This window comes from Carlito syrichta, unplaced genomic scaffold (genome assembly GCF_000164805.1).
Source record: "Carlito syrichta isolate Samal-C Ts95f unplaced genomic scaffold, Tarsius_syrichta-2.0.1 Scaffold304348, whole genome shotgun sequence".
Taxonomy (NCBI): domain Eukaryota; kingdom Metazoa; phylum Chordata; class Mammalia; order Primates; family Tarsiidae; genus Carlito; species Carlito syrichta.
Window position 1 is genome coordinate 80,975 of NW_007248444.1, and position 19,216 is coordinate 100,190.

The window sequence follows — 19,216 nt, forward strand, 5'->3', positions numbered from 1 at the left end:
GTGCTAGGATTACAGGTGTGAGCCACTGCGCCCGGCGCACACCAGTTTTCTGTAAAGGTCACCAGAGAACCTCTCTTCCTCCATCTTCCACCTCCATTTCTCAGCTCTGTTTCCATGCAGAATGTCTGAACTCTCTCTTACTATAGGTGGCTTCTTCCTTGTATCCAGGAGAGATGGCCCCAAGCAGCCCCAATTTTACAGTCCCTACCCCGGTCTAACAACCTCAGAAGGAAGACTTTTTCACCCCTACCCTAAGAGAAGACTCCTGGGGAAAACTCCAATTTGCACATGCCAGATCATGTGGGAAAGGGCAGATTATAATATTTAGACCTTCTAGAACCACTGAGGGGGTGGGAAAACAATTCCAAAGGACCTGTTTGTGAAGCCAATGCCAGGTAGACCCTGTGTGTGATATCAAGGAGAGACCAGAGATAGAAGCATCCTCCCTCTTACCCTGACCCACCCACGCATTCCCAGGACGGTGAGTGAGAAATCTCATCAGGAATGGCACCAACTCACAGTCAGAGTGGACTTTTATTAGGAAATCACCCTGAAAACACACCATGAAGTGCTGTGGGTTCAACGAGTTTCCTGAGGAAGGAAAGTCACAGTATCGGAGCTGTCAGAGGGATGGGTAGCACAGCCTGTGAGTCCCACGACCACTCGAGGCTGCCTGTGGCCAGCACTCCCTCACAGCAACAGGCTTCCGCCGTAAGAGCCGACACACAAACGCAACACGAGAAACACGCCTGAGCACACACATCTGCGCTACACTTAAATAATAATAAATACAGAATTCCATTTGCTGTTATTCCTGCCTGAAACAAAAGGAACCCAGAAAGGGAAAGGAAAATCAGATGTCTTTCTCTCCATTGTACCAAGGGGAAAAAAACCCAAATTATCAAAATTCCTCAGTTACAAAATACTTTTTTAAAAATTCCATTATTAAAAGAATAAATAACAAAATATATAAAAAATAACTTGGTTGCATCAAAATTATAACTAGAAGTTATATCAAGATTTGTTGTGGCCTATATTATAGTCAAATAGTTCTTTTTGCTTTGATTTCACTTTTTGTCCCTCTTATGGTGCCCTGGTGTGGGGTCTAGTTGAAATAGTATAAAATTAATAAATAAAAATGTTAAATAAATAGCAAACATTAACATAAGAGGTTGTAAATATAAATACTTACATCTTGACAAAATTAAATAATTTACAGAATAATTAAACTAACTACTTTTTAATTTCTTCCAGGAAGTGCAATTTCTCTACTTTTAAATACTAGCTTGGAATCGCAGTCACAGTCAACTTGGACTCTATTTACACAGTAGGAACATTGTGTTTTTAACACATTAAATTAAAGTTTACCTTTTTCCCCCATCTTGAATGTATCTAAAAAGAAGTAAAACCTTGGTGAAGGAATTTACCCCCGACCCCAATGACGTTATCTCCACCTCCATCACCTTGGACACAGAGACCAAGCCCAGTCGTGACCTGGGTAATGTGGCAGTGATAGGTCAGGGGCCTGGGTGGATGCACAGAAGCTAGAGGCCTGGCCCGGTGGTCCCTGGACTTAGAGCCCAGACCCAGGGTCTAAAGCCTGCCGTCCAAAGAGGGAGGTGTGACCTAAGGCCACACTAGTCTGCACAGCCTCAGGTCACCAGCCACCCCCAGACATGAGGCTGATTTCCAGGGGCTTCCCAGGCTAAAATTCCTTGAACTGACTATGGTCTGTGACACTTGTCAACTGTCTGGAGTGGCCTTCTGGAAGGCCTATTCTTAATTTTCCCTCTAGAACAGAGTTTTGTTCCATCCTTAACACAAAACGGAATTAAACCAAAACAGAAAACACACTTGCCGCAGGGGCCCTCACTGAGCACAGACACGCTGCCTGGGCACGTCCTCCAGGCTGAGACACCACCAGTCGCTCCACCTGCCCACCGCACCGTGCCCACACTACCCTCCCAGCCTCGACAGACAAAGGAATACTGTGGTTGCAAACTCCAAAACTTCCCTGAGAACCTTGTCCATGAGCTTCCGCTGGAGACTTTGAGCTGCTCTTCAGATTTCTTTCAGAAAACAAAAATAAATCACTTTGTAATACTTCAGTGCCCCCGTGCACTCGCATGGGGCGGTCTCAGCCCCAAGCCTAGCGGGGGGGCATCATGGGAGACACTGATTTCCAGGCACCCCTTTGGATAAACCCGCCGAGGCCACACCAGGCTGCGAACAGGAAGTCACTGTGAGCTGGGAATCCCCTCATGCGGGGCAGGGCGAGGGAGGTAAATGATGCATTGGGCTGGGCACTCCTCAGGACCACGCGGCCTAGACCTGGATGCCCCTCACAGCCTGCTTGATGCTCTCCAAGAGATCCTTGTTCTCAGGGTTCTGGTAGCACTCCTGGTTGGAATACATGTCGGTGAGGGTGCTCACATAGGCGTCAAAATTCTGTTCGCATATTGGCTCCTAGAGAACAGAATTAGGTTGGCAAGCCCCATCCACACAGTGAGCCCCACACCATGGAGACCTCCACGGAGACATCCCCACGTGACCCAAGACAAGCCCACAACTACTGGGAACAGCACAGGCTGTGCCACCCTCAAACAGAAACAACCTTGAGTGTTTTCCTCTGCAGTGATCCCAGTGACAGACTTTCTGCTGTTAGAACCACTGTCTTGCTTTGTATTCATTATTTGGGAGAGCTAGAGCCACCAAAGTCCTCAGGTCACTAGGCCATTCGGAACAGAGAGAACCTCCACAAGGGGCACAGAACCCTTCCAGTAAAATCCAGAGGCAGAGCAGTGAGAGATATCCTGCCCTCCCACCCTCTGAAAGGGCCCTGGGGCAGCCACCAGCTCGGCTGTAGTGCCAGCAGGGCCGCGTGCTGCCTACCATGTGCGGAAGGCGGATATTGGCAAGACTTTGGATGAGGGCCTGGCTCAGGCCGGACAGCTCCAGAAACAGGGCTTCATTCTGTTCCTCGATGAGCTTATTCTCCTCCTCGATGTTCTTCAAGTTCTTCTCCATGGAGGAGATCTGTGCCAGAGAGAGAGTCAAAGTGTCACCTGCACTTGACCCCCTCCTCCTGGGAGTACACTGGGCCGCACCTCGCATCTCTCTGGTAGAGGGCAGAGCCCTGGGGTAGGGAAGGAACCAGGGACCCTGCCTTCCTGTAGGGGGCCCTGACACAGGCAAGGGGCTATCAGAACCCTGATCCCTGGATGGAGAAGAGAAAGGCCGGTGCCCTCTGGAGACACAGCCTAACCTCAGGAAAGCCAGGGAGGGGATGCAGCAACCATGCCAGGGCTGCATGTGGCATGGCTCTCAGTGCTGAGAGCTGTCTCATGGATGTCTGTCCTGAGGGATGGATGCCACAGCACCCCAGTCTCACCCAGAACACCTCCATGGTCTTAGCTTCACTGTGCTTCCTCCTCCTATCTGTGAGATGGGAATTACTGTACCAGTGGGGATCAGACTGCTTTTCGGTCTTCTGCCCACCAAAAAGACCAACCAACTGCCTCCCCAGGGCCTCGCAGGCACATCATCCCTGGGCCGAGCACAAGCAAGTCTTCCTACTTCCCCACCCTGGCCGTGAGCCTGCCAAGGGTTACACTGGTCTTGAGGCCTTTGGTGTTAGGAACAACCTGACTGTGCATCTCTAAGGAGACACAGGGGCAGAGGCTGAGCCTCCCAGGAGGATAATTCCTCCTACAGGTGAATGAATGGTGAGCTCCATTCTGGGAGGCTGTGGATGGGGTTGAGCACTCTCCTCTGCCACCTAGTGACAAGCAGGTAGCTTTAAAAGGATCGCATGAAACATAGGCCCTGCCTTCTCTTTGTCTTTGCTCTTCCACAGAGGACACCACTCACCAAAGGCTCTCAAAGGGGCAGGGAGCTTCTGAGCCCTTACAAAGGGATACCAGTGAAAGGTATAATCTGCCTTTTTTTTTTTTTTTTGAGTTGGCGTCTCACTCCGTCATCCTGGCTGGGCTCCGTCGACCTGCTGGGCTCCGGCAATCCTTCCGCCTCAACCTTCCAAGTAGCGGGAACTACAGGCACATGCTACTGTGCCCGGCTAATTTTTTATTTATTGTAGAGATGAGGTCTCGCCAAGTTGCCCGGGCTGGTCTCGAACCCACAGGCTTAGGCAAACCATGCCTCGGCCTCCCAGAATGCTGGGATTACAGGCTGAGTCACTAAACCTGGCCTATAATCTTCCTTTTAAAAGATTGGTTTTGGCAAATAAAGAGCAATCAGAGGTGCCGCCACAAGGACACTAACACTGATGAGGGCCCTGGGGACTTTGAGAGGGAAGAAACGGGGAGCAGAGAGTGTGGCAGCCACACAGTGCTGCCTCTCCACACCCAAAAATGTCACAGGAGACAGGGCACCCCAGCCAGGAGGACCCAGGGCCCCTTCTCTGTGGTTCTTGCCTGTGAGCCCAGGAGGACACTGCACTGACACACACATGACAGAGCGAAAATCCTTCCTGATCTCCATGGGGCGATGCTATTTTTATATAGGCTCTTGAGGAATAAGCAGCCAACGTGAGCCTATTTGCCAGCAGAGACAAAAGCAGAGGAAAGATATGTGTGGCTGGAATGTGTCACCTGCTATCTGCAGCTTCGGGCAGGAGGGCCCACTCTCTTTCCCTATGGGGCTTGGGTACCTCTTTGTCCCTTTGGCCCTCCAGCCAGAAGAGACACAGTTACTGCCCACTCCCCCAACACTGCCAGCGCTGCTCCTCAGCAGCCCCAGGGTGGGGCATGTTCTTACTTCTAACAGAAGATCTTTACTGCTTTTTTCCCTGATTACAAATGATCGTTTGGGGGAAAATTAGAGAAATGTAACATATACACTAAAAATAATTTGTAATCCTATTCCTCAGCAACTGCAGCTGTCATCCATGGCACTTATTCTGGGTCAGACACTCATGCTAAATGCTTTCCCCATAGAAATGTGTTCACCAGACAATGACCACATGAAGTGGAAACTTATTTTTTTTCTTTTTTTTTTTTTTTGAGTCAGGGGTCATACTCTGACTGTCATCTAGGCTGGAGTACAGCAGCACCATCATGGCTCACCACAACCGTGACCTCCTAGGCTCAGGTGATTCTTCCACATCAGCCTCCTGGGTAGTTGGGACTACAGGCAAGTGCCACCATGCCCAGGTCATTTTTTAATATTCTGTAGAGACAAGGGTGTTGCTATGTTGCCCAGGCTGGCCTCAAACTTCTGGCCTCAAGTGATCCTACCACCTTGGCTTCCCAAAGTGCTGGGATTACAGGTGTAAGCCACCATACTCAGCCTAGAATCCTATTCTCTCCATTTTACTGAGGAAGAAATAGGGGAACAAGCCGGGCTCGGTGGTTCAGCCTGTAATCCCACGCCTTTAGGAGGCTGAGGTGAGTGGATTGCCTGAGCCTGCGGGTTCAAGACCCGCCTGGGCAGCCAGACCTTATCTCTACAATAAATCAAAAAATCAGCCGGGAGTGGTAGCGTATGCCTGTAATTCCAGCTACTCGGAAGGCTGACCTGGAAGGATCGCTGGAGCCCAGCAGGTCGAGGCTGCGGTGGCCGGGAGCGGCCACTGCACTCCAGTCTGGGCAACAGAGTGAGACTCCAACTCAAAAACAACAACAACAACAAAAATAGAGGAACAAAGAGACCAAAAGTTTTGCCAGGTTACACAGCTGGTAAGTGGCTCTGCTTGGGGCAGAACCCAACTACAGAGTCAAGATTCAGAGGATCCATGCCAACAGGACTATTAGTACTAGCAAGACTAGTCACAGGGACAGGACTACTCATGCAGATGAGACTAATACCAACAGTGCTTATCACTCCTCTGAATGGAACTACCAAAACGTTAACAGGACCACCAGCACCAGCACTCAATGTGACTCACAAATGCTGCAACATTGGCATGCAGCACATTCTGAGAGTCCATGTGTGCCAGGTGCTACACTGTCCCCAGGATGGACACCTGAGTGGGAGGGCAGAGAGCCCGGGCTGGGGTGGCATCACTCACCTGGGACTGCAGCTGCACCATGGCGGCCTCCATCTCCGAGTTGGACTCGTTCAGATCCCGGATCTCCTGGTTCAGCTGCTTGATCTCCTCATCATTCTCCAGCACTGCCCCAGAGAGAAACCTCTGTTGTGGCTCCCCAGGCCAGAGTGTGGGGGGAAGCCCACTTTCCAGATAGAACCAGAACCCCCCCCACTCCGCCCCACAAGGCAGAGGCCCCCTTCCAGCCTTTCTAAACTTCTCTCTCTAGGGGGCTTATACCCCACACTTCATGCTGTAAAAGTCTCTCTTGAAAACTGTGAGACCAGTGTTTGCTGTTTGCCTCCTGCTGTGGGTCACAGGTAGGAAAGCTTAAGCCTCTTTAGGTGGTGTTAATTGCTAAGATAACAATGGAAGTTTGTCCAAATGATCCTGCATTTTCTCACCTAAGTGGGATTGAGTCACAACTCTCCACAAACTCAAAGCACATGGCTCCAGGTGCCAGTGGACTCTGATCCCAGCCAAAGCCCTAGATTAGAGCAGGCATGACTACCCAATAGCCAGGAGCCCCAGACACCGGGACCAAGAGCTTCAGAGCCAAGGTGAGGAGGGCCAGCTCAGGGTAAGGGGGCTGCCTCCACCATGACTCATACCAAGAGGGGCTCATTCCCTACTCCCTTCCCACCAGTACAAAGAGATGCTGAGTCCTCTCTCACCCAGGTCCCCGGGCACGTGCAGGCAAACCTAGGAGGGCATGCTTACCATCACTGGTCTTGAACTTTGGGTTGAGAACCTCATCCCCTGAGAGTTTTCCCTTCTTTCCAGCAAATGTTGCTCTGGGACAGCCTGACAAACTGGAAGCAAAGGTCACACATCATTGACCAGTCCAGGGCCACACACCATGACCAGTCCAGACTTGCCCACCGTGGCCAATCCGAGGTCACACATTATGGGCTAGTACAAGACATGGTCCACTTTTCCAGATGACCCTTAGGGCCAAATTGCTTTCCATTACCTTTGTGCCCTGCCTGGGGAAGAAGCAGTTGCATCTGGGCACGGGGATGCTGGGGAGCGACCCCATAGCTCATCCCCTCTGGCACAGTCATAGCCGGCCCTGCCTGGTGCAGGAGAGGCCAGGGACCTTGCTGCTCTGGGCACTGCTCCCTCAGGGGCCTGAGGTCCACATGAACTGCTTGGTGGTACTTGGCAGCCTACCTCCCAGAGAAGCCCCTCCCAGCAGACCCTGCCCCCAAGAGGCCCTCAAAAATATGGTGGTAATGACAGTCACACATGATTCTTTGGATGTTCCAACAGAAACATGCATTTAAATGTGTAGATTCCCAGACACGATTTCATTTTTGTTCAATGGTTGTATCCACACCATAAGTAAAGGCTGACTGAGGCAAGGCAAGACATCCTTAGGAAGCCCAGAATGTGACTCCTCTGCCCACTGAGCCCCAGTAGCCTCCTCACTGGCCTTCCTGGCCTCTCCTCAGATCATGCCAGCTGCTCAAGTCAGACTTGGTTTCCCCTCTGCTCACTGCCAGGGCCCCTCACTCACAGTGAAAGCTGAGTCTTTGCCAGCTGGAAGCCTGGAAAGATCCTGGCTCAGAACTTTCTACCTTGTCTCCTTTCGTCCCCTCCCCTACCTCCAGTCTCCCAGCTCCTCCAGCCTTATCCAGCAGGTTGGTCATTCCCAGCTCCGGCCACTCCACTGAGGGCTTGTCCCCCCAACAGTTCAAGCCTCCTTCTCAGAGAGACCTTCTTTGTGTGCTTTCCTGCTGCTGTTTTTTCCCAGAGTACCTGCCACCATTCACCATACTAGGCATTTTACCTATTTATCTGTTTATAGGCCACCTCCCCACCCATCCTGCCCAAAACACACTCGGCTCTATCTCTAGGGCTTGGTACATAGTATACATGTTTTTGTTGAATGAATGAATGAGAATTAATTTTGTAGGGGAAGGAAGGGAGGGAGGAGGGAGGGAGGGAGGAAGGGAGGGAAGGAGGCAGGTGAAAACAGGGGAAGGGGAGGGGAGGGGAGAGAAAAAGAAGAGTCAGCACTGGCCATGGGCCCAGACAAGGATTTTCTGACAGGACGAGGCACCAACCCCATGCCCCTTGGCTGTTACTATGAGACACAGAGAGGAAATGGGGTTGGTGAAGCTAGGCCCCCTCAGGCTCAGAGCAGATGTCAGAGGACAGGTGAGAGCCAGTGAGTGCTGCCCAGGCCCACTGCCCAAGCAAGAAGGAGTCTAGTTGCCAGGTGCCTTGCAAAGCAGGCAGAGGCCTCTGCCCAAAGTTCAAAGTGGGTCCAATGGGAAGGGCAGGACATAAGGTAGAGGAGACAACTTTTCCTAAGAAGTCGGCAGCCTGTTCAAGAGAACATGTGTGTCAGACACAGGACTCTGCTCACATGTGACCTCCATGTCCAACTTAACACCCAGACCAGAAGGACTTCATCAGGATGAGGAAGGGAAGCTTACAAGACAAGACATGGTGAAAAGGTAACCAATAATATCATCTGGTACCAATAGAGCTTCTGTGGCTTCACCCCATCGGCTACCCATTTGACCTTGCTTTATCTTGAGAAAATTCTGGTCACACTGAGCCTTTGTCTGACCCTCCCTCGGGAGCCTCACCCCCAACCCCAAGGCCAGGGTCTCTACTGACTGCTTGGAGAGGGCAGGGTATATGGGGGACAGTTACCTTCGGTGGGTAAGGAAACTCCCATTGGCATGACCAGAGCCATCACAGCCTGGGGTGGGGCAGGTTGGCCCCTCATTCTTCAGTGACTTCCAGGACAATGAGGAGCCATTGAGGGAACCTTCTTTCTGCCTCCGGGCAGCCAGTGGGCAGCCAGATGCACTTCTGTGAGAGGCATATTTTCCACTGATGTGACCAAGTCCCACACAGCCTGGAACTGGGCATCTGGATACAGAAAAGCCAGAGGTGAATACAGGGGTGCTGAGCTGGGAGGAGAAACCTAGAGACCCTCCTAAGCTAGACACAACATCACACAGAGGCAGGGTCCTGCAGCCTCAGGGGAAAAACTGAGCGTAAGTATGGATCAACAAATGCCCCAGGCACAGCGTAGGTCAGAGGACAGTATACATACTGTAGAGGGCCAAGGGCTTTCCCTCTCTACATGTCGGGAGAGACACTTGGACCAGGATTTGGGGATCTGCGGAACCAGGTCCCATGCCTGACCTAGGATAATTTCTTCAACTTGCAAGTTTCACTTTTCTCTCTCCAACAAATGAAACTCATCCAAATTACCCTTTGTCACACACTCACTGTGCTGAGTACCTTGAAAACACAGGACTGCAAGAGAGGACACCATTGTCCCATGCACAGAGAAGTCCCTGGGGGTACAGGGAAGTCAAAGGCAGGAAGCCCTCAGAAGGACAGAGGGCCATCTGCAGAGGCTCCTGCTGCAGGGATGGGTTGGGGGCACAGGGTGTTGCCCAGTAGGAGGTCAGCAAGAAGGAGAGGGTGGTCCTGGGCTCATTGCCTGGACACTCTGGCCTCATCACAGAGATGACCACTGTGAACACCCTTCCAGCCACCCCAGCCAAGCTGCTCCTCCTCTCTCCTCACAGGCCACTCTCTTGGTCCCCATACCTGTCTTGCTTATCCTACCCACCTTGCACTCAGACACTTGTAGGACATCCACTGAGCCAGCCCACGCTCATCTCATCCCAGTCCAGAGCAGAGATACTTCCCCATGGGGACATTGGGAGTTTCATATTCAACATCCAGGCACCCTCAAACCAGGATTCCCTCCCAGTCATGGGGCTCTGAGGGTCCTGGGCCAGGAAGAGGTACCTGCTGAGGCTGTGGCGCCATGCAAACAACTGGCGAAACAGGAGGTGGCACTTCCATCACCCCACACAGCTGAATCTGAATCTTTTTACCTATTTTATTGCAAAAACCCTAACCCTCCTTGTCAAGAGGAATTGTTACTGTTCCCTGGGGCAGCACACATGCAGAGTACTGCAGATATTATTTTTTTCTCTCTTAACACCCAGTGTGGAACCTTCAGAACCATCAGGGATATCACGTTAAGAGGTACTTGGGACCCAGAGTGGGCACGGCCTCTGTACTTCTCACATGGGCTGCTGTTTCCTAGCATTTGGTGAGGCGCAGGAGCTGTGTGTGCCAGTGACGTGAGGAATATGGCCAGGACCAGGGACCAGAGATGCATTTATCAGAGGCCAGTGTGGCCAGGGGTAGCATGGGTCCCCTCTGGGGGCAATGGGCAGAACAGGGGGAGCGTTCAGCTCCTAACCCCCACGCCAGAACCTCCATAGACTTTTGTGACCAGTTATAAAGCTGTGGCAAAAGGGATTTGCCACGAAGTGCCAACATGACTTAATCCTAGGTGGCACAGAGGTGTCACAAAAGGAAAGCCTTCCTCTGCCAGCCTTTTCAAATCTCAGTGCTTGCAGGCTGACAAAGTCTCTTCCCTCAGCAGGACTTGGTTTATCATTAACGTTTCTGCTTTGGTATGCACTTGTTTGAAGATGCTATTCAATTATAAATACAGTTAAGGTTTATGGCTGGGGGTAAGCCCTGTAAAATGGAGGCGCTTAGTGAGGGTCCTCACTCCACCCTCACCCCTGCTTTGCCATGGAGGCATGAGGAACTTCATCTGTCCTGCAAATGCTGAACTCTTTCTGAAAGTCACAATCTCCACTTGGCTACAGAACTCTTGTTTTTTTAAAAGCAAAATTGACAGCGCATTAGAAAGAGGAAAACCATTTTTCCCAGTTAATTTGAAAAATGCTGATCTTGATTTTAATCATTTGCAAATGCAGCACAATTCACTTGTAATATCCCTGCCAGCAAAATCCTTGCTAAATCCATAAAGGCATTGCATTATGTGATCACAGGCAAATTCCTGGATTCTCAGGAGGAAGAATACCCTTTAGCCATCCCAGCATTGAGTATGTGGCATTCATATATACCAACAACTACATATTTTGCATTGTTAATTTAGCATTCCTTACAGTTTTATTATAAAAAATTAAATAAACAAGCCATGGCCTTATTACACCAAACAGCTGGTCGCCTTCTGAAGAACATGATGCTGGTCCATTAGGCCCCTCCTTGGTGGCCAAGCAGATGTGTGGGCACAGCTGGAGGAAGCTGCTAGGAGGAGCAACCCAGTCTTGGGCCAAGTTGCCCCCTCTACAGAATGAGGATCGGCTGTTCTTGGCCCAGCAGTAACATAAGGCAAATCTGCTTCCTATGGGTCTACTGGGCCCTTCCTCAACCAAGCCAGCCCCATGGCTGGGCAACAAGGTGGCTAGAGCCATCACTTCCACTGCTCACCTGCCAGGGGAACCCCTGCCCACTTTGCCAGGTGTCAGCTCTTACCACATTCAGGGGAAACTTTGCTCAGTCTAGAGCAAATTGGCCAGTGGGTCATCCTGTCTGAGTCTGTGGCATAGTGTTGCCCCCACTTATATGTGGGCAGTACAGGGAGAGTTCCCTACTGGAATGATAAGCTTGCAACAATACAAACCCCCACTGAGTAAGGTCGCATACAGAGTCAGGGTTTACCTATGAGCCATGCCAGACTTCCCTCACCCCAGTGAGAAGGGCAGTAGAGGGCAGTCTTTTAGCCTCAGGAACTCAAGGCCAAGGATGTCCTCTTTCCTCTCCCAGCAGTGTCTGATTCCCAGTTTCAACCCTCCCCAGCTCTCTCAGTCTACCAGTTTCCACACAGTGTATGGGAGTGTGGGCACATGAGATTCAAAGATTACACATATTTCTAATCATCCTTAACTCCTTGACTCCTGCACCTCACCTTTCTTGCTACACAAAAGTCATGCAAGTCGCAAGGCCCTGGGGCCACCCTGCGGTCCACACCCAGGTGGCTCCAGGACATGGGCAGCAGAGTGCTCTGACTCTCCCAGCCCCACCCAACACCCAGACCTGAGAGGGTCAGAGGGGCCAACACCTGTGCCCTGGACACAACACCTAGGGCTTATGCCTTCATAGGTGCCAATATGCAGGGTATGAGAACTTCCATTAAAAAAAAGTCAGCATTGATTACATTCGTGGTCCATTGTATTAATGAAAAGAGATTCCAGAAGGTGCTTTTAAAGTTATAAACTTTAGGAAAATCCCAATTCTGCAGAGCAATGACGGAGCCAGGCAGCCCGACATACTTCATCAGCTCCGGGTCCTCCTTGTCGTCCTTGGCAGGTGCCACCTTGACTCCACTTTTCTTGGCACGAGGGCAGCCAGACAAGCTGGTTTGGAAAGAGGAAAAAAGTCCACCTTAGTCCTGAAACAGCAGCTCCTCACACCCACCCACCTCACCCTCTCTCCTCAGGCTCCATGACCCCCAGTGGTAACACAGGTAGTCCCAGGGAGAGAGTGAAAACAGGCCAGTAGATGGACCCATCGTGAGAAGCAGACACAGAGCCCTGCAGAAGGCATCCAGAGTGAGAAGCGTTACCATCACCCCCCATGTCTTGTTCTCTTACTTCAGAGGGCAACCTGATCAGGTTCTAGAAATATAAACAATTCAGATTAAAGAAAGAGAAATGGGGCCAGGTGCAGTGGCTCACTTCTGTAATCCCAGCACTTTGGGAAGCCAAGGCAGGAGGATTGCTTGAGCCCAGAAGTTCGAGACCAGCCTGGGCCACATAGCAAGACCTGGTCTCTACATAAAAATTTTAAAAAACTCAGCCGGGCATGGTGGCATGCACCTATAGTAGTACGCTACTTAGGAGGCTGAGGAGAGGGATCTCCTGAGCCCAGAGGTCGAGGCTGCAGTGAGCCATGATCATGCTACTGCCCCCTAGCCTGGGTGACAGAGTAAGAGCCGGCCTCAGAAAAAAAAAAGAAGATGGAAATGGATTCTAGGTGCCAGCAACATTCAAGTCTCATTCAGAACTGTATACCTTTGTCTGAGGGAGCGATTCCCCACCCATTCCCACTGGCCTAGGACCTGAGGGTGTGGCAGGCTCACCTCCGGTGCGAAGCGTAGTTCCCTGTGATATGGCCAGAGCCATCACAGCCAGGCGTGGGGCACCTGCAGAGAAAAGCAGAGCTGGTGCCAGAGCCCATGGCGTTTGGCCCCAGCCCAAAGCCCTGGGACCCACCAGAGGGAAGCCTTCTGCAAGCCCACCCTACCTTCCCCAGACTGGGGTCCTTAACTGCCGGTCCACAGGGAAACACCGCTGATGCTTGCCCCAAGCTGCCCACTGCCGGCAACAGGGTGTCTGAGGGGGTCATCTCAGGATTTCAGTACTCTGTCTCCTAGTTTCCCCAAAGGGAGCCAGGAAGGCTGAGAGGAAAGCGGCCAACTGTTGTTCAAGGGCAAGTTTTATGCCCAGACACCAAGCCTGGGCATTGGGACGGGCCTGCTGGGTCTACTGTAGCCAAGGGAGATGATGGGCTCCCACATCGGCTTTCCATCAGGTCTAGGTTGGAGAGAAGCATGGGGAACACATCTGAGCCACAACTTTAAACACAGGTGTTCAGGAACCTAAGACAGTTCATCTTCCTGGACTGGCTAAGAATGTCACAGAGGGTGACCACCAGGGATGGACAAATGAACAGATGCTTTTTGCACATCTGCTACATTGCACATAGCACTGGTTTTGTCAGGCCTGGCTGTCATATAGTGTGAGTGCACAGTTCATACAGTCAGTAGCTCACAGCAGAGGGTAAGGAAGGAAAATTCAAGGCATGAAAATCCAACTTTATACACCCCAAAATGTTTGATGAATGCATCACATAAGGTGGTAAAAAATAATTTCACTTTAATATTACAAGCATAGATGTTCTTAATTTTCTCCTGAATGTCCACTGAAGGAAAATGTGTGCGTTCTTGCTGGTGTTAGAGAGTGGGTGGAGGTATCCTGATCCTGTGGGTGGGTCCAACCCCCATCAGGTTGCGCTCTGCACTTTGGGAGGGTCCCAATCCAGACCAGGCAAGAGTTAAGTGTTTGTGTGAGATCAGCCCATTACCACAGGCACTTCACCTTGGCACACAGGCCCTGGGGTGAATACCTCACTTTCTGTGCTGTGACCATGACCCTTCCTTGTTGGAGTCTCCACCAGCACACATGGTGACAGGCTTTTGGGGCAGGATATCTCTTTGCTCGGATGACAGAGGAGGCCAGGTACAACCTGGCACCCAAAAACTCCCACAGCATGGCAGTGCTGGCCCCACCTCCTATAATCTGCTCTCCAGCCCCTCAGGGTTTTCTCGGCATGCCTTCTTAGGGTTCTCAGGATCCCACATCATTGCCCTGTGAGTCATACATCAGGCACCTCTCTGGCTGACCTGTCAATCATTCTTCAGTCTTCATGGGACCACTGTGACCTCCAGCATGGAGATGTGTCACGTCAGGATGTCCCTGATCTCTGAAAGGCTACATCCAGAGAACTTAAGACAGACTGCCCCTACTTCCTGGGTGAGATGCTGTTCAGGTGGCCACCCGGGGCTCCTGTTCCTTGTCTCAGCTCAGGGAAGCATTGAGCAGAACTCAGGTTCAGCACTTTGGGCAGCAGCCACTCAGGTGGCCGGGGCAACAGACCCATAGCTGTCCCAGGTTTCGATGGGGGTAAGCACAGCTCTGGGTTGGAGTGATGTCAACAGCAGTGCAGACACACCCTGAGGGCACCTGTGAGTGAGTCTTGGGTGGTAGTATGACTCCCATAGGGCCAGCAGGTACCTGACACACAAGTGAGGTCATCCTGCATGCCTCACTGAAGCCCACCTCAGCAGCATGTCTCAAGAATCGTGTCCAAGAGAGGACAGTGTTCATGTGTCAGAGGAGAAGCTGTCCTTGCTGGGGGCTCCTTATGCCCCATGGACCCACAGGATCAGCTTCAAGAACACTGCCACCTGTTCTGATCACCTTGTCTGGGCAGAAGGAAGCACCATGTCTGAGGGACACCCTCTGCCTCAGCGACACATGCCAGGTCTCACCTCTGACCCCTATCCCTATGCTGTGGGATCGTCCTCCATCCTGCACAGAGCCCATCATGTCCTGGCAGGTGTCTGGTGGCACCTCAGCCACACACACACGGTAAGCTGAGTGGCCTGAAGTAGCTGTGTCCTCTCAGCCCAGTATTCTCAGTCTCTGACCACACCAGGCACATGAAAGGGAAGAGCAAACACTCTTGAGACTCACTTAAAACACAGAAAACACATCATGCAAGATTGTCTCTGCATCCAGATGTCACTAAAGAGGCCTTGAAAAAGATCGTATTTGCCCCAGCTCTGGAGAGGCCACCTTCACCCACCCCTGCCACAGGCCTGGCTAGGAGCAGCCCACTCCTGATGCCCTATTGGACAGGAGGGGAGGTGGGAGAGCAAGAAGCATGGACACACCAAGGCACGTGGTGGGGTGAGCCACTATCGTCCCAAGTCCACACTGCGCTCTGACGGCAATAAGGAGGTGGCCTCCCATGGAGAGATCCTCAATGGGGCAGAGGCACTTTGGAGGGAGTCAGGCTGCCTCAGCTGCCTTTGCAGACCTTGCTGGGGCTAATGAGCGGTTCATTTTCACACAAGGAAGACTTTTTTTGCTATTTCCAAAGACATATTTGGTTAACATTCTTCACATGGTCTTAGTCTTAAAAAAGCACTAACTCTCCCAGACAGCCATGTCTCCAGATCCAGATCATGCCAAGTTTCCTTCCACCGGCCCTGAGCATCTGCTTCTCAGGACAGAAAGGACACCAATAACATTTGGGCCACTGAGTACATGAGGCCACTTCACTCATTCTTGAATTATTCAGGCCCTCAAATTGGAAAACCGTAGAAACTAATCATGGTTAGAAAAGACAGCAGAATCGGAAAAGAAAATAAGAAAAGGGAATACAAGAAAGACAGCAAGAGAAGAAGGAAAGAGGAAAAGAGGGGAGTCCCTGAAGCTTCAGGACAGTACTTCAACTCTGGGCTTCTGGGGCCAGACAAGAGGAGGGGCAGAATGAATAAATAACTAAATGTGTACATCTGCTGTGGTGATCTGAGCCTCAAAAAATGATTATGTGAAAGCTGTTAAATCCAGAAAGAGCCCTGAGATGACAGGCCTCACACCGGCCTTATCTGTGAGAACTGAAGCACCCAGTGCCACTCCTCCTGGCCGCCGGGTTCAGATCAGTCTCTGCAGAGGATCAGAAACAAAGCTGCGGTGGGGCTTCTGGGGACCTAGAGCTTCCTGTCCTGCTCCGAACCAGCTCAGATCCCTACAGGCCTCCAGCAACTTCATCTCCTCGTCTCAGAGGCACCAGCGCCCTGGCTCTTGTCTGGACCCAGAATGGAACGAGCTAGAGAGAGGAGTGACCTGAGGAGATCAGAATGGGCTCTCCTTCCTCTGAGGCCCCAGTTCAATTCCAGTTGAGCCCCCCGGCTCAGGGTCACACAGGTTATGCAGTCATGGTTCAACTGAAGGCATGAAAACCAAAGGCCATACCAGGCCCTGACTCCAGCCCTAAGAGGACATGGATACCTGGAAACCTCTGGGTGCCTGTGCTGGGTTGTGCAGGACTGCCAGGCAGGCTAGCTGGTGCCCACAGGACCTGCCCTGCTGTGAGCTAGGGCTAGGGAGGTGCAGAAGCAGAAGGGGTGGGCCCAGCAAGGAGAAGCACAAGCACGGAGGCAGGCACAAGGCCAAGGCAGAAGCAGCTGGGCAGTCGCAGGAGGAGGGGGCTGAGGAGCTTCCTGTTTGTCATCAGCCTCCAGTTCATTTAGCAAGAGCTGCATCACCTGCAGCCACAGAACCATGACAGGACTCAAGCCTCAGCCCATTCTGGGTTTCCCCCACATCTCTAGGGCAGTAAGGAAAGCAGGCCCAGACAGCCCTGTTGGGGATCTTCAGGAGAAGCTGAGGGTGGGGGACAGGGCAAGAGCAGCACAGGAGTTTGCAGCAGCCTCCAGCCACCAAAGGAGAGGCAGACAGCAGTGCTCAGAGCAGGGGCACAGGCAGAGCAGCCCCAGCCAAGCAGAATCAGCCCTTCCACAGCCCAGCCCCTCAGCCCCATCCCAGAAGGGAGCAGGGGGCCAGCCTGGGGCCAGTGCCTTGGAGAAGGCTGATTTTTGCAGGAGCCTCATGGAAGGAGAGTGCAAAGCAAGGGTGCCGCTCAAGAGACAGGAGGTCAGGGAGCGCAAACATACTTGAGGTCAGCAGAGTGGGCAGCCATGAGGTTTCTGAGGCTCTTGTCAGCAAGAGGGCAACCAGAGAGGCTGAAAGAGAAGAGATGGGACATTGGGGTAAGCCAAAGAGGGGGAGCAGAGGAAGAGAGGAGGAAGACCCACCACGAAGCACCCAGGCCAGGCCAGACCCGAGTGGGACACGAACCTGCGGTGGGAGGCATAATTCCCGGTGATGTGGCCACTGCCGTCACAGCCGGGGGTGGGGCAGCTGGACAAAGAAAACAGAGTGTCAGAACAGACCTCCAGGCCTGCCCCAGGCCAGGCCCATGAGCCAAGCGGTAGCTCCTTCTCTCCTCTGAGCACAGCCCTCACCTCTCAGCCTGGACGTTTCTCCCACACAACTTAACTCAAGAAGGAAAACATAACCAAATTAAAGTTGAACTTGAAGTCAGGATGCCTCTGAAGCACAAGCACTGTGTGTGCACATGTGCCCTGTGTGCACCCATGAACACGTAGGCAGGCCCTGAAACAGCCTGGCCTCACACCCCTCCACTGAGGTTGGATCCAGCAGTCTTGGGGAGGGCAAGCTGCAGGGTGTGAGGAAACTAGTGGGCTTCAGGGTAGGGAGAAGAGGGAGCCCAGGAATCAATTCTGAGTGCAGGTGAGAGCTGGGTCACCTTTGGTACAAGTGCCAAACACAACCTTTCTCAGTCTTCCAGAAATGGCGGTTGGCAATGGGGCTTCATCTGAAGGCCACTGGCATCTGACTATGGATGATTTGCATCGCCAGCAGCTGGGTTTCAAACCTGTAGACTCTCTCAGAGGGGCAGCCTTGGAGCAGCTGGGTTGCCAGAGCTGAGGGGGCAAGTCCCATGGCTGTGCACTCCAGGCCTTGGGACATGGAGCCCAGAGAAGGTGACTCACTGTGGCCTCAGGGAGAGGACTGGGGCCTCTGGTTGCCCCAGAGCTTCTTGAGAGCTCTCTGCTCATTTTTCCTCAGCTCTCCTCCTGCTCTGCTTTGTCCTGCTTTGCGAATTGAGCTGGGGCTCCTCCTTATTCTTTTTTTTTTTTTTGAGTTGAAGTCTCACTCTGTCGCCTAGGCTAGAGTGCAGTGGCCGCTCACAGTCACTGCAGCCTCGACCTGCTGGGCTTAGGCGATCCTTCTGCCTCAGCCTTCCAAGTAGCTGGAACTACAGACATGCCCAGCTAATTTTTGTGTGTGTGATTTATTGTAGAGACAAGGCCTCACCAAGTTGCCCAAGCTGGTCTCAAACCCCTAGGCTTGGCAATACTCTCACCTCGGCCTCCCAAAGGGCTGGGATTACAGGCTGAGCCCCCGCACCTGACCTTCTCCTTATTCTTAATTACTTTTAGAAGACTGCGTTAAAGCCCAGCACAGTGCAGTGGTGAGTTGCCTGGTTCAAAACAATCAGAACAGGGTGTGGGAAGACCCTGGACTGAGCAGACCTGGTCATCATAGGTTGGGACAAGGACCTGCTCCTTCCCAGAGCACAGAGGGTCTTCTAGGAGCTGTGCCAGCCAAGGAGGGGACTTACGTGAGCAGCTCCTTCTTTATGTCCTTGGAGAGAAACTTCAGCTTAAAGTTGGTCAGGGTGACTTCCCCCGGGTACTTCCGCTCCTCAAAATTCTCTTCCGACACTTCCTGGTCATCTGCTTCAGAAGAAGCAAAAGAATGGGCTGCTGGCTCTGACTGCAAAAAACCAGCAGGGAGATGTTTTAACCAGCTGGCGGGGAGGCCCAGGTGCCCAACCCAGTGGGCGAGGGAGAGGGACCCTTCAGGACAGTGTCCACAGAAGCATTTCCCGGAGTCTCCTATATTCTGAACAAGGGAGAAAAACTTAGTTCCTCCCAAAAAGTCACAAAGAGAGCACCCCTGAGGAATTGGTTCCTCCCTCACTGCAGCCGAGCTCCTGAGCTGCCCCCCAAACAAAAAGGCCTGATGTTGCCCAGCACAGCTGGCTCCTGACACCTACTATAGCCTCAGGCATGGGGGTCACCTCCATCAAGTCATCCCACAGCATAAACACCAGGACACCGTTTCCTTCAAAGCCAGTGACAGT

At 52.1% G+C, this 19,216-nt stretch overlaps 1 protein-coding gene across 1 annotated transcript in view; it reads right to left on the reverse strand.

Moving 5' to 3' along the window:
- Window positions 1-515: 515 nt before the first annotated feature.
- MYT1 (myelin transcription factor 1) overlaps window positions 516-19,216 on the reverse strand; it is a 69,749-nt gene continuing 51,048 nt past the window's right edge. The window contains exons 14-23 of the mRNA XM_008059749.1: window positions 18,692-18,846; window positions 17,341-17,403; window positions 17,157-17,225; window positions 12,993-13,055; window positions 12,184-12,267; window positions 8,714-8,935; window positions 6,767-6,858; window positions 6,029-6,132; window positions 2,893-3,036; window positions 516-2,466 (exon numbers count right to left, since the gene is read on the reverse strand). Of these exons, the coding sequence (XP_008057940.1) occupies window positions 2,326-2,466; window positions 2,893-3,036; window positions 6,029-6,132; window positions 6,767-6,858; window positions 8,714-8,935; window positions 12,184-12,267; window positions 12,993-13,055; window positions 17,157-17,225; window positions 17,341-17,403; window positions 18,692-18,846 (1,137 nt within the window). The 3' untranslated portion in view covers window positions 516-2,325. The remainder of the gene's footprint in view (window positions 2,467-2,892; window positions 3,037-6,028; window positions 6,133-6,766; window positions 6,859-8,713; window positions 8,936-12,183; window positions 12,268-12,992; window positions 13,056-17,156; window positions 17,226-17,340; window positions 17,404-18,691; window positions 18,847-19,216) is intronic.